General features: G+C 41.2%; 2 protein-coding genes across 2 annotated transcripts; one reads left to right on the forward strand and one right to left on the reverse strand.

Moving 5' to 3' along the window:
* Positions 1 to 3776: 3776 nt before the first annotated feature.
* On the forward strand, positions 3777 to 4538 carry LOC115078437 (olfactory receptor 226-like). Its single transcript, XM_029581350.1, has one exon. It carries the CDS (start codon positions 3777 to 3779, stop codon positions 4536 to 4538), a length of 762 nt encoding a protein of 253 aa, XP_029437210.1.
* Positions 4539 to 9926: 5388 nt separating this feature from the next.
* LOC115078871 (olfactory receptor 1019-like) lies at positions 9927 to 10853 on the reverse strand. The gene has a single exon (XM_029581933.1). The coding sequence runs from the start codon at positions 10851 to 10853 to the stop codon at positions 9927 to 9929; it is 927 nt and encodes a 308-aa protein (XP_029437793.1).
* Positions 10854 to 13993: the final 3140 nt, after the last annotated feature.

Here is a 13993-nt window from a genome sequence, read left to right on the forward strand (position 1 = left end):
GGAGGATGATACCATTGATGTCTATTGAGGTGAATGATGTGGTTAGGAGGGAGATACCATTGAAGTCTATGGAGGTGAATACTGTGGTTAGGAGGATGATACCATTGAAGTCTAAGGAGGTGAATAATGTGATTAGGAGGGAGATACCATTGAGTTTTATGGAGGGGAATGATGTGATTAGGAGGGTGGTACCATTGAAGTCTATGGAGGTGAATGATGTGGTTAGGAGGGAGATATCATTGAAGTTTATGGAGGTAAAGATGTGGTTAGGAGGGTGATACCATTGAAATCTATGGAGGTGAATGATGTGGTTAGGAGAGAGATATCATTGAAGTCTATGGAGGGGAATGATGTGGTTATTAAGGTGATACCATTGAAGTCTATGGAGGTGAATGATGTGGTTAGGAGGGAGATATCATTGAAGTCTATGGAGGTGGATGATGTGGTTAGGAGGGAGATGCCATTGAAGTCTAATGAGGGGAATGATGTGGTTAGGAGGGAGATACCATTGAAGTCTATGGAGGTGAATGATGTGGTTAGGACTAAGATACCACTGATGTCTATGGAGGTGAATGATGTGGTTAAGAGGGTGATACCACTGAAGTCTATGGAGGTGAATGATGTGGTTAGGACTAAGATACCACTGAAGTCTATGGAGGTGAATGCTGTGATTAGGAGAGTGATACCATTGAAGTCTATGGAGGAGGATGATGTAGTTAGAAGGGTGATACCATTGAAGTCTATGGATGTGAATGTGGTTAGGAGGGTGATACCATTGAAGTCTATAGAGGGGAATGATGTGGTTAGCAGGGAGATACCATTGAAGTGTATGGAGGTGAATGATGTGGTTAGGAGGATGATACCATTGAAGTCTATGGAGGGGAATGATGTGGTTAGGAGGGAGATACCATTGAAGTCTATGGAGGTTGATGATGTGGTTAGGAGGGAGATACCATTGTAGTCTATGGAGGTGAATGATGTGGTTAGGAGAGTGATACCATTGAAGTCTATGGAGGAGAATGATGTGGTTAGGAGGGAGATACCATTGAAGTCTATGAAGGTGAGTGATGAGGTTAGGAGGGTGATACCATTGAAGTCTATGGAGGTGAATGACATGGTTAGGAGGGAGATACCATTGAAATCTATGAAGATGAGTGATGAGGTTAGGAAGGTGATACCATTGAAGTCTATGGAGGTGAATGATGTGGGTAGGAGGGAGATACCATTGATGTCTATGGAGGGGAATGATGTGGTTAGGAGGGAGATACCATTGAAGTTTATAGAAGGAAATGACAGATTTTAATGATGATATAATTGAATTATATGCAGCTAAATAATATATTAGGAGTGTCATCTCATTATGATAAAGAATGATAGTGATTTATGAAATAAAATAGCAGTGAGAGCTATAGGTATCCTCTCGGCAGCCCACCCAGCCCTTCAGTCTATAAATTACTGGTCCTCATTCGCATGCAGTTGCAGCAGTTCTTCCTTTAAATCAAATCTGGGCCGCTTCAGTCCTCGTGAGCTGAAAACCAGTGAGGTGTTCAGGATATCCCTAATCAATATTATGACATTTGCAAGCTCACGGCCTCAGTCATATGCAAATCAGTTTCATGCATATTCTTTTGGAATATCCTGAATATCTGACCAATTTCCAGTCCTTTAGGAGAGGAATTGTCTCCTTCTTCTTTAAAACATAACTTCTATTGCAGAACTAAAGCTTGAATTAGCTGGGGATATGGTATCTGGTAGAAAAGAGGGAGGGGATGACCGCATGACAATGGAAATCTGAGGAAACAGAGTCTTCATGATGGCCCATAATATGTTGGAAAGAGTTTTCTAATAACATATTCGATCATGAGCTGACACCAATCCCTGCACTGGAAATGTGATCGCTTTATATTATGAGGTACTCTATTCCTATTTCATTTAGAGGTTTGCTATCCTCTAAATTTTGCTGTGGATAATTTGGACTCTATTGTTGCAAACTACAGGACATCACATATTCAAACCAAACCCACTCAGGAGAGCTCACTTGCACTTTATTTGCTGTGTCCTCGGCACTGTGGCATTTTCAACCTCAGGGATCCGATCCCAGAGGGACCTGCATTGAGTATTAATATTTCTACGTGCCAAGGATCTCCAGATCAGAGTTGCTGCAGTCTATTCATTGCTTGAAGGTAAGGATGTGAGCAGACTTTTAGAATTTGTGTTAATAGTGTTAACATATTTGCAGGAAATACTGACATGTAGAGCATGCTTTGAAAAAGAAGGAATAATGCCAGATGCAAGGGTAACATAGAGACTGCACATATGGAGGGGAATGCAGGACTGAAGGGAGAGAAGAAAAAGCAAAGGATTTCTGAAGAGGTGGAGAGAAAAGTGCACTGTGAGGCGAGAAGGTCCGGAGGCCAGGAGCACGGAGGGGAGAAGGCCATAGAGAGAATGAATAGGAGTGATTCATGTGCTATGAGCAGGGCATGACAGTGACACAAAACAGGAGTGGATGAGGCCTGAGACTAAGGAGGGACAGTGGAAGACAAGGCCAAGAAGGATATTTGGGATGCACTGAGAGGAGAGGATAACCTTGCTGGTGGCTGAAAGGAATCAGTAAGTTTTTGCTTGGGACATTGTCTTTTTTAAAAGTACTGGGGCAAAGTTAACCATTTGGGAATATTATTTAGTGTGTTTGTGCTTTTAATAGTCAGTAGGTAGCGAATAAACAAGTTAGACTGTATTTTTAAATAGTCAGTCAGTAAGGCAGATAGAAAGCAGTAGTTAGTGTGTTTATTTTAAAAGTCTGTAAGGCAGCTAGTAAGCAGAACTGAGTGTTTGTATTTAAAAAAAAAAGTAGCCAGAAGCTAGAAATAAGCTAGGAGCAGTGTATAGCTCAGTAAAAAGGTTGAAAAGTTCCGTTCAGTTCCTCACCTTGGAAAGGGGTTGCGGTAGTGTGATTTGGTTTGATTAGGCACCAACATTTGTTAATCAGGAGAGCAGTGAGTCACTCTGGCTGACTAACTGAAGTTAGACTGTTTGTAGGATGTGGTGCTGCTCACAATGGAGGGAGATGACAAACATTGAAAATGCTCATCCTGCAACAGTTGTACTCCTCTGAACATTTCCATTGATGCATTTCTTTATAAATATCTCAGCATATGCAAATATTCTTGATGTCCAGCTATTGTTAAAAAAAAATGATTGGACATATGTACATTATATTTGCATGTCAACTTGGAGGAGTCGGGTATGTGAGTGTTGTGTGCTATGTATGTGCGATTTAAGTGTTATGTAATTTTTAATGGTAAATGTGTGTTGGCATGGTGTTTTAGTTTTCATATATTCTAATATTGTGTAGGGTTTATTTGAGTTTATGGATAAGTTAGATGGATGAAGACATGGGACATGCCTTACAAACTTTGTGGTAATTTATATTTTTCAACAACATAGTTAAAAATTTAAATAAAGGTTTTTGTGATACTTTTGGTTATTCTCTTTTTATGACTTCAGGGAGTAAAAGCCTTCATAGAGTCACCCCTTGCAGGCTCAGAATGTGCTGGATTTCCAGGAATGTCTTTTAATTCTCTGTCTGCCAGAAACTAATGGAAGAGGAAAATCTCACCACAGTGACAGAGTTCATCATTCTGGGGTTTCCTGAATTTCCAGAGCTGCAGATCCCCCTTTTCCTTCTGTTCTTACTGATTTACCTGATCATCCTGATGGGGAACCTCACTATTATAGTCCTGACGTGCCTGGACCCTCACCTGCACACCCCCATGTACTTTTTCCTCTGTAACTTGTCCTTCCTCGATATCTCCTCCACCTCAGTCACCCTCCCCAAACTGCTGGATATCCTTCTAAGGAACAGTAAGTGCATTTCAATAAACGAGTGCCTGTCACAGATGTATTTATTTATGGCCTTGGCTTCTGTAGAATTTTTCCTTCTTGCAGCCATGGCTTATGACCGCTATGTGGCGATCTGTCATCCCCTGCGCTATGCTGTTATTATAAATCAGAGGCTCTGTGTACTAATGGCCTCTGGCTCCTGGATCTTTGGGATTGTGGATCCAGTGACACACATTGTTCTTATATCACATTTCTCTTATTGTGGATTGAATGAGATTAACCATTTCTTCTGTGATCCATCAGCACTGCTAACATTGTCTTGCAGCAAAACACAGGCTGTTGAAGGTATGAGCTACATTGTGGGTGCATTTGTAGCAATTCCCTGCTTTATCACAACTCTGACATCTTACGTCTGCATCATCTCCACCATCCTGAGGATCCGTTCCACCGAGGGGAGACGCAAAGCCTTCTCCACCTGCTCCTCCCACCTCACGGTCGTTATTCTCTTCTATGGGACTCTGATCTGTTTGTATGTGAGACCAACATCCACGCAGTCATTGGAGCTAAATAAACCTTTTGCTCTGGTCTATAATGTCTTAATTCCCATGTTTAACCCCATCATTTACAGCCTGAAAAACAGAGAGGTGAAAGGAGCCCTGAGAAAAATTTTGAATTGGAAACTGGTTTTCTAAGGATTAGGTAAACATGTGCTGAGTTTATAAATATAGGCAGTCATGTTAGACAATGAGACATTACCCATGCATTAAATTCCCCTCTTATTAAGGCCATATGTAAATGAGAATCCTTATCAGCCAGTGAGCCACATCATATTGTATGTTTCTATCATAGGCAGAATTTGAGGCATAAAAATCTTGTAACTTACAGAAAGGTACTCAAAGAAGTCCATGCTGACCAGCCGGGTATCAGGTAGGATCCACATTCAATCCAGCTCTCTTCAAACTCTTTATATGTGAGGTTAGTTGAAATACACATGGAAAAGTCGGGTTGTAATTTATTCATTAAAACTTCAATTTCCAGGTTTGCCCACTGGCTGAGAGGCAGTTCTGGGCCTTGTGGATAATTCTCAGTTTGATTTCTATGTTGGCTCTGGCCTCCGATCGAGGACCGTCATTGCAATAACAAGACTAACTATGAATGTGATCTCACCTAAGCACTGTGTTGAGCGCAGTAGTAGACGAGCAGTCTGGTTACCCATCACCATACACTCAACAACAGATGCTGATTAGCAGTGAAAGAGCCAAGTCTGTAGACCAAACACTGCAGTGGAGGCTGGCTGGAGGGAGGGGGGTGGTACCCTTTGGGCTTGTTACGGAGTGTTGGGACTGGTCCCGCCTGTCTGAATTTGGCCTCTGTCAGAATCTCCCCCTTAGGATGTCATCAGTTGAGCTTGTCACTGGGTAAATAGAGGAGGACTAAATCCCAGTAATGCAATTTTGTGTGTTCAGTAATTGTGAACTGAAATGGTCACTGTTGGAAGCAGGATACTGAACTTGATGGACCTTGGTCTGACACAGTATGGCAAATCTTATGTTCTTATGCCTATGCACATCTCAGTGTTAAATCTGGCCCTGAATGTGTCATTTATTTAATTTCCACAGTATAATACACCTATCTATAAAATTAGCTTGAATATTATGCCATGTTTTAATCAGAAAAAAGTCTAGATAATTCTTATTACATATCATTGAAAACAATTACAAGCATAGAGAAGGGCGACCAAACTGATAAAGGGCATGGAATGGCTGCCCTATGAGGAAAGGCTAAAGAGGTTAGGGCTGTTCAGCTTAAGAACATAAGAAATTGCCATGTTGGGTCAGACCAAGGGTCCATCAAGCCCAGCATCCTGTTTCCAACAGAGGCCAAACCAGGCCACAAGAACCTGGCAAGTACCCAAAAATTAAGTCTATTCCATGTAACCATTGCTAATGGAAGTGGCTATTCTCTACGTGAACTTAATTAATAGCAGGTAATGGACTTCTCCTCCAAGAACTTATCCAAACCTTTTTTAAACACAGCTACACTAACTGCACTAACCACATCCTCTGGCAACAAATTCCAGAGTTTAATTGTGCATTGAGTGAAAAAGCATTTTCTACGATTAGTTTGAAGAGAAGAGACAGCTGAGGTGGGATATTATAGAGGTCTGCAAAGTCATGAAAGGACTAAAACAGGTGAATGTGAATTGGTTATTTATACTCTCAGATAATAGAAGGGCAAGGAAGCACTCAATGAATTTAGCAAGTAGCACATTTAAAACAAAGCAGAGAAAATCCAGAGGATGTGGTTAAGGCAGCTAGTGTAGCTGGGTTTAAAAAATGTTTGGATAAGTTCCTGGAGAAGTCCATAAACTGCTATTAATCAATAGGGTATAGCCACTGCTTGTTGCCGGCATTAGCAGCATGGGATCTATTTAATGTTTGGGTACTTGCCAGGTACTTGTGACTTGGATTGGCCACTGTTGGAGACAGGATACTGAGCATGATAGACACTTGGTCTGACCCAGCATGGCATACCATAAGTTCTTATGTTATGATCTTATGAAATTAAAGTTAATTTAATAATGCTAATTCTGCATACCCTGCTTAGAATAATAGATAATGCAGGTTATACATATTGTGTAAAAATAAATAAATAACCTTCCAATGTATTGAAGTGAAATGAACTTAGTGTCTCCTTCTTGACCTTGCAACTATAAGAATGTTATATTGCAGTGCTGTAGAGATGCAATATAGGTAGAGTCCTGAGGAACGTAATTGAAAGGGGTGTGGAATTCATCATATCCAGAGGTCATTCCTCTCTCTATCAGGGGAATACCTGCCTGTGGGTTACTGGCAATGGAACTTAAAAACACAGAATCTGCATAAATGGCACATAATCTCAGACTGTGTGACAATGAGTCACCCCGTGATTGTGCGGTAATGAGTTGATAAGAGAAATAGAACCAAAGAGCTAAGAGAAACAGATAAGTATGAGAAAAAAATTTGAAGCTTGCTGGGCAGACTGGATGGGCCGTTTGGTCTTCTTCTGCCGTCATTTCTATGTTTCTATGTTTCTATATGTTTCTTCCACTAGCATACGGTATAGTAAAGGAGAATTATTTATGTTGCAGAAGTGGACCCTTGGGCTGAGGTGGAGTTGGCATTCTCTTTGTAATAATCATGTTAAAGATAAAAATGGAAAATACATTATACTGCATGGGGCTGTCTGATTTATTTTTAATAATTTCTATACTGCCTGGTCAGTAGATTCAAGGCTCTTTACAGAATAAAACCATTCACAATAATCTGATTTATTAAAAGCATGAAAACAATACTAAAATAAACTAACCTGCTCTATATTCTCTTAATAACAGACAGCAACTTATGACGGCACTGCTGTGATGTAATTAAGTATCTACCCCTGCAGAGTGGTTTAAGGGTCAGTGAGGGCTTGATGGAAAAATCAGACTTTCATAAGAAGTGTCTTAGGGTCAAATAATGGAGAGTGCAGGAGATAATTCCTGAGATTCTTCCATCACTATGCCCACTGTAGAGATTGTGAGCAGATGGAGTAGTTATTTAATTTAATAAAGCTCCATATAGCCATATATAAAGTGGGAGAAGGTGTACAGGAATGGGATTCAGGGCTCCGGCTGCTAAGCTCTGCTTCCCTTGCAATGCTTTGTTTGTTCAGAGAGATACCTCCAACATTTTCCATTCCATTGCTCATAAAAATCTTGTTTTTTTCATTTCAGACCTGAACATCTCTTGCATCAAGAACTTTAAAAGGTAAATTTCATGTATCCCTGTCTTATATTTTTAATACTGTATCATTCAATTTTATAGATTTCAAAGGTGTCACTCTCATAATCCAGTCATTCACCTCCACAGACGTCATAGAATTGGTTACTGGATAAAGCAGAACATAAGTAACTTTTAAAGGAATTAATAACCATGCTAATCAACTTCATAGAGTTCAAAGGTATCTCCCTCCTAACCCCATCATTCACCCTCATAGACTTCAATGGTATCACCCTCCTAATCACATCATTCATCTCCATAGACTTCAATGGTATCACTCTCCTAACCACTTCATTCCCCTCCTTAGACTTCAATGGTATCACCCTCCTAACCAAATCATTCACCTCCATAGAGTTTAATGGTATCTCCCTCTTAACCCCATCATTCATCTTTCATCTCCATAGACTTTAATGGAATCTCCCTCCTAACTATATCATTCTCCTCCATAGACGTCAATGGAATCTCCCTCCTAACCCCATCATTCATCTTCATAGACATCAATGGTATCTCCCTCCTAACTACATCATTCTCCTCCATAGACTTCAATGGAATCTCTCTCCTAACTACAACATTCTCCTCTATAGACTTCAATGGAATCTCTCTCCTAACTACATCATTCTCCTCCATAGACTTCAATGGAATCTCCCTCCTAACTACATCATTCACCGCCATAGACTTCAATGGTATTTCCCTCCTAACTACATCATTCTCCTCCATAGACGTCAATGGAATCTCCCTCCTAACCCCATCATTCATCTCCATAGACATCAATGGTATCTCCCTCCTAACTACATCATTCTCCTCCATAGACTTCAATGGAATCTCCCTCCTAACTACATCATTCACCGCCATAGACTTCAATGGTATCACACTCCTAACCACATCATTCCCCTCCATAGAGTTTAATGGTATCTCCCTCTTAACCCCATCATTCATCTTTCATCTCCATAGACTTTAATGGAATCTTCCTCCTAACTATATCATTCCCCTCCATAGACTTCAATGGAATCTCCCTCCTAACCCCGTCATTCATCTCCATAGACTTCAATGGTATCTCCCTCCTAACCACATCATACATCTTCATAGACTTCAGTGGTATCTCCCTCCTAACCACATCATTCACCTCATAGACTTCAATGATATTTTATTTTATTTATTTATTTACTTCTTTTTACTATACCGATCTTCAAGACAAAGTCTTATCACACCAGTTTATATCAAACCAAACCTGGGAAAGTTACATATAACAAGGGAATAATCAATATAAAAACAAGATAGAATCAGGATAACCTAGTAAGGGTAACTTACAACTTAACTTAGAACTTGACTCAGAACTTAAAGAGGGACTGGGCTGCCTGAGGTAGAAGAGCAAGGAAAGGTTGGGAGGGAGCGTAAACAACTAATTGATGAAGGTGAAGGAGAGGTAGTGCTTAAGCGCAAAGGAGAAGAGGAGGTAGTGCTTAAGCGCAAAATGATTTATTAAGAGAGGGAGACGGGGGCTAGAGGGTGAGGTGAGGGAAAAAGGGGGGTGGGGGTTCAGGGAAAAGGGAGTGGGACAGGAATAATGGAAGAGATGTCTCCCTCCTAACCACATCATTCTCCTCCATAGACTTCAATTCTATCTCCCTCCTAACCACATCATTCACCTCCATAGACTTCAATGGTATCTCCCTCCTAACCACATCATTCTCCTCCATAGACTTCAATGGTATCTCCCTCCTAACCACATCATTCACCTCCATAGACTTTAATGGTATCTCCCTCCTAACCACATCATTCACATCCATAGACTTTAATGGTATCTCCCTCCTAACCATATCATCTCAGATTGCAGGCTCCTCTAAAAATCATTAATCAATAATTAAATACACAAGGTATTGATACAATCGGTTAAACAGATACTTGCCTGCACTTTCTTTGGTTAAACATATGTGCTCCCAGTCACTTATTTATTTATAGATTTTATTAGAAAGGATTTTTTACACGTTATCCAATGTTTGGAGTTAGGAACATCAAAAACATTCATAATCTAATAAATGTACAAAACCATAAATCATCAGTCATTAAGTATAAACATACATGACCTGCGTTATAATTAAAAAATGTGAAAAGAAACTCTGTCTTCATCATAGAAACAGCAGCACAGAAAATGAGGTACCAGGGAAAATGCTGCTCCAAATATTTCTTTACAAAAACAATATTGGATATGTAGTGGCTACTTTATTTTTTCCCCAATGTTAGTTACCAAAGGGTAAATGATGTTCTGTTAAATAGCAAGATTTATTTTCGATTGAAAACTTTTCTCAAAGCTGCTTTTACCTCTCTGTTTTTCAGGCTGTAAATCATGGGGTTAAACATGGGGATTAAAACATTGTACAGCACAGCAATGAGCTTGTTCTGATCCAGTGATTGCATGGACGTTGGTCTCATATACAAAGAGAGCATAGTCCCATAGAAGAGAATAACGACCGTGAGGTGGGAGGAGCAGGTGGAGAAGGCTTTGCGTCTCCCCTCTGTGGAACGGATCCTCAGGATGGTGGAGATGATGTAGACATAAGATGTCAGAGTTGCAGTAAAGCAGGGCAGTCCTAAAATCACACCCACAATATACGTTATACTATCAATGGTGGAGGTGCTGGTGCAGGAGAGTTTTAGCAGTGCTGAGAGGTCACAGAAGAAATGGTTAATCTCATTGGACCCACAATAAGAGAAATGAGAGAGAAGGACAGTGTGTATAACTGGGTCCAGAAAGCCAAGGATCCAGGATCCAATGGCCATCAGCACACAGAGTCTCTGATTCATAATCACACCATAGTGCAGGGGGTGACAGACTGCGACATAGCGGTCAAAAGCCATGACAGAAATAATAACAAATTCTACATATGAAAAACAGAGAAAAAAATACATCTGTGTAAGACATCCTTGTAGAGAAATTCTCTGACTCTTCCTTAAGAAGATGTCCAGCAGTCTGGGGAGAGTGACAGAGGTGTAAGAGATATCGAGGAAGGACAAGTTAGAGAGGAAAAAGTACATGGGGGTGTGCAGGCAAGGGTCCAGGCACCTCAGGGCTATAATAGTGAGGTTCCCCATCAGGATGATCAGGTAAATCAGTAAGAACAGAAGGAAAAGGGGAATTTGTAGATGTGGATATTCAGGAAACCCCAGAATGATGAATTCTGTCACTGTGGTGAGATTTTCCTCTTCCATTGAGTTCTGGGAGGAGAGGAAAGGGATGAGAGAAAGATATGATTAGAAATCCAGCTCTTTCCTTGCACAGGAGGGGTGAAGTTATGACGTCTGCTGCTACCTGAGGCATTCATTGTAACTTTAGTGTTTGGGTGGAAGACAGGAGTGAATCTGGCTTGGCCTTCCTCAGACTCCCCAAATATGGGTAATACTTGAGAACATGAATTATATGGCACTTTGGAAGAATTCCAACCTTGTGATTTTAGCCTCCTCCCCCTTTCCCCAAATATAGAAATTCAATTGAGGCCATTAGTTGCCCTGAATGTTTGCCACTGTCTATGAAATTTGACTCTTTGGATTCTGGGAACCTTGTGTAGCTCTCTACTCCTTATATGTTACCATAAGAACATAAGAACTTGCCATACTGGGTCAGACCAAGGGTCCATCAAGCCCAGCATCCTGTTTCCAGCAGTGGCCAATTCAAGCTACAGATACTTGGCAAGTGTCCAAACACCAAGAAGATCCCATGCTACTGATACAATTAATAGCAGTGTCTATTTTCTAAGTCAGCTTGATTAATTGCAAGTAATGGACTTCTCCATAATTTATCCAAACCCTTTTTAAACACAGTTACACTAACTGCACTAACCACATCCCCTGGCAACAAATTCCAGAGCTTTATTGTGCGTTGAGAGAAAAAGAATTTTCTCCGATTAGTCTTAAATGTGCTGCTTGTTAACGTCATGAAATGCCCCCTAGTCCTTCTATTATTCGAAAGTGTAAATAACCGAGTCACATCTACTCATTCAAGACCTCTCATGATCTTAAAGACCTCTGTCATATCCCCCCTCAGCCGTCTCTTCTCCAAGCTGAAAAGTCCTAACCTCTTCAGTCTTTCCTCATAGGGGACCTGTTCCATTCCCCTTATCATTTTGGTTGCCCTTCTCTGTACCTTCTCCATTGCAATTATATCTTTTTTGAGATGCGGTGACCAGAATTGTACACAGTATTCAAGGTGTACCATGGAGCGATACAGAGGCATTATGGCATTTTCCGTTCTATTAACCATTCCCTTCCTAATAATTCACAACATTCCATTTGCGTTTTGATCGCCACAGCACACTGAGCTGATGATTTCAATGTATTATCCAGTATGACATCTAGATCCTTTTCCTGGGTGGTAATTCCTAAGATAGAAGCTAACATTGTGTAACTATAGCATGGGTTATTTTTCCCTATATGCATCACCTTGCATCCATCCACATTAAATTTCACGATAGGTATAATGCAATCTCCTCCCATTTTCTTTGACAATTCCACTCTCCACTGCAATTCTTTATATTTTAGTTCTCATCGATACCCATGTCCCCAGTTACCTCCTGCTTGCAGCATAGATGTCTCATCAATTCACCACCTCTTCATCCTAAGTGCAATCCTTCCTTTTTGCTTTATCCCTTTCTGCTCTTCAATTTGGGTCTCCTCTGTGTCTCTCTCTCCATTTTGATAAATCTAAATTGTCCACGTTGTCCCTTGAGCTCTCTGTTTCACAACTGCATACTCTGTATCAGCGCTCTACTCCGCTGCCCATATTCAATTTCTACTGCAGGTGTCTTCCATTTCACTGTAAGCTCTTTGGGAGAAGATCCGAGACTCCAGCCTTCATCCGCGCATCTCTGGCTAACGTTTAAATGACCTTTGTGCCCCGTGCTACATGACCTTTCTTTGTGCAGCCTTGATGACACTTCAGATACGGTGCAGCTGCTAGGAATAGACCTTGTCTATAATAATCATGGTAAGGATAAAACTGAAGATACCTTACGCCAAGACCAAGCTGCAGCACTGGATTTGTCAATAGGCACCCAATGTGTTTGTGCCTAGGGTGGCAAACATTTTAGGGCGGCAGGCTGGCTAAGATTTGTTGCCTTGCAGCTCTGCTGAAACTCATTCAGCAGAGAACAGACCTCCGCTTATCTGTAACAGATCCTTTCAGGAGATGGGGGAGTGAAACACAAAAAGTGCCTAGAAGCAGCAAAATCCTAAACCGTACCTGCCCTCTGGCTTTGAGTGCCAGCCTCCCCTTCTCCTGTCTTATCTTAGGTGGAGGAGTCTTTATGGTCATTAAATCCTATGTGGATATCATAAATCAGGTACAGGGAGCAGGAAAGACAGCAAAGCTCTTATTCAGTTTATCAGGAATTTTATTCTCTCTGAAAACGATCTTACTATTGACCTGCAAAGGCTCCTGTGCTAGTAATAAACAGCATTCCTACAGCCCTTACCTTCAGGATACGTGAGGGAGCAGGGACAGCACCATCTCTGATGAGATAATCCGCAGGTCTCAGAAGTATTTATTATCCTCTCCGCAGGTCCCTTTGGGAAAGGATCCCTGAGGTTGAACGTGCGGAAACAAAGCCTGCATGGCAGAGAATCAAGTGAGCTCTGCTTTGGCTGCAGTGAGCTATACCAACTGATCAATGACTGGGTCTTATTATTCACAGCAAAAGGTACACACCACTGCTTCATGCAAGTGAGAAAGAGAGATGAAAATGCCATGGATCATTAGTTCTAGCCCACATACTATACTGTAGAGAACATGAGCAGATGGAGTTCCCCATCTTATTCTGTAACGCTAGTCCTCAGTATAGGCAGCTCCTCCCTAGAAGAGTCTGTTATAAAGGAGGAGATCTGTAGCGCAATGAGCAGATGGAGTTCCCCATCTTATTCTGTAACGCTAGTCCTCAGTATAGGCAGCTCCTCCCTAGAAGAGTCTGTTATAAAGGAGGAGATCTGTAGCGCAATGAGCAGATGGAGTTCCCCATCTTATTCTGTAACGCTAGTCCTCAGTATAGGCAACTCCTCCCTAGAAGAGTCTGTTATAAAGGAGGAGATCTGTAGAGCAATGAGCAGATGGAGTTCCCCATCTTATTCTGTAACGCTAGTCCTCAGTATAGGCAACTCCTCCCTAGAAGAGTCTGTTATAAAGGAGGAGATCTGTAGCGCAATCATTAGATGGAGTTCCTCATCTTATTCTGTAACGCTAGTCCTCAGTATAGGCAGCTCCTCCCTAGAAGAGTCTGTTATAGAGGTGGAGATCTGTAGCGCAATCAGCAGATGGAGTTCCTCATCTTATTCTGTAACGCTAGTCCTCAGTATAGGCAGCT

Source organism: Rhinatrema bivittatum, chromosome 16 (genome assembly GCF_901001135.1).
Source record: "Rhinatrema bivittatum chromosome 16, aRhiBiv1.1, whole genome shotgun sequence".
In the NCBI taxonomy this organism is placed as follows: domain Eukaryota; kingdom Metazoa; phylum Chordata; class Amphibia; order Gymnophiona; family Rhinatrematidae; genus Rhinatrema; species Rhinatrema bivittatum.

Bases quoted from the DNA above. Each gene is read 5' to 3' on its own strand.
- LOC115078437 (XM_029581350.1), top strand. From the start codon at position 3,777: ATGTACTTTTTCCTCTGTAACTTGTCCTTCCTCGATATCTCCTCCACC.
- LOC115078871 (XM_029581933.1), bottom strand. From the start codon at position 10,853: ATGGAAGAGGAAAATCTCACCACAGTGACAGAATTCATCATTCTGGGG.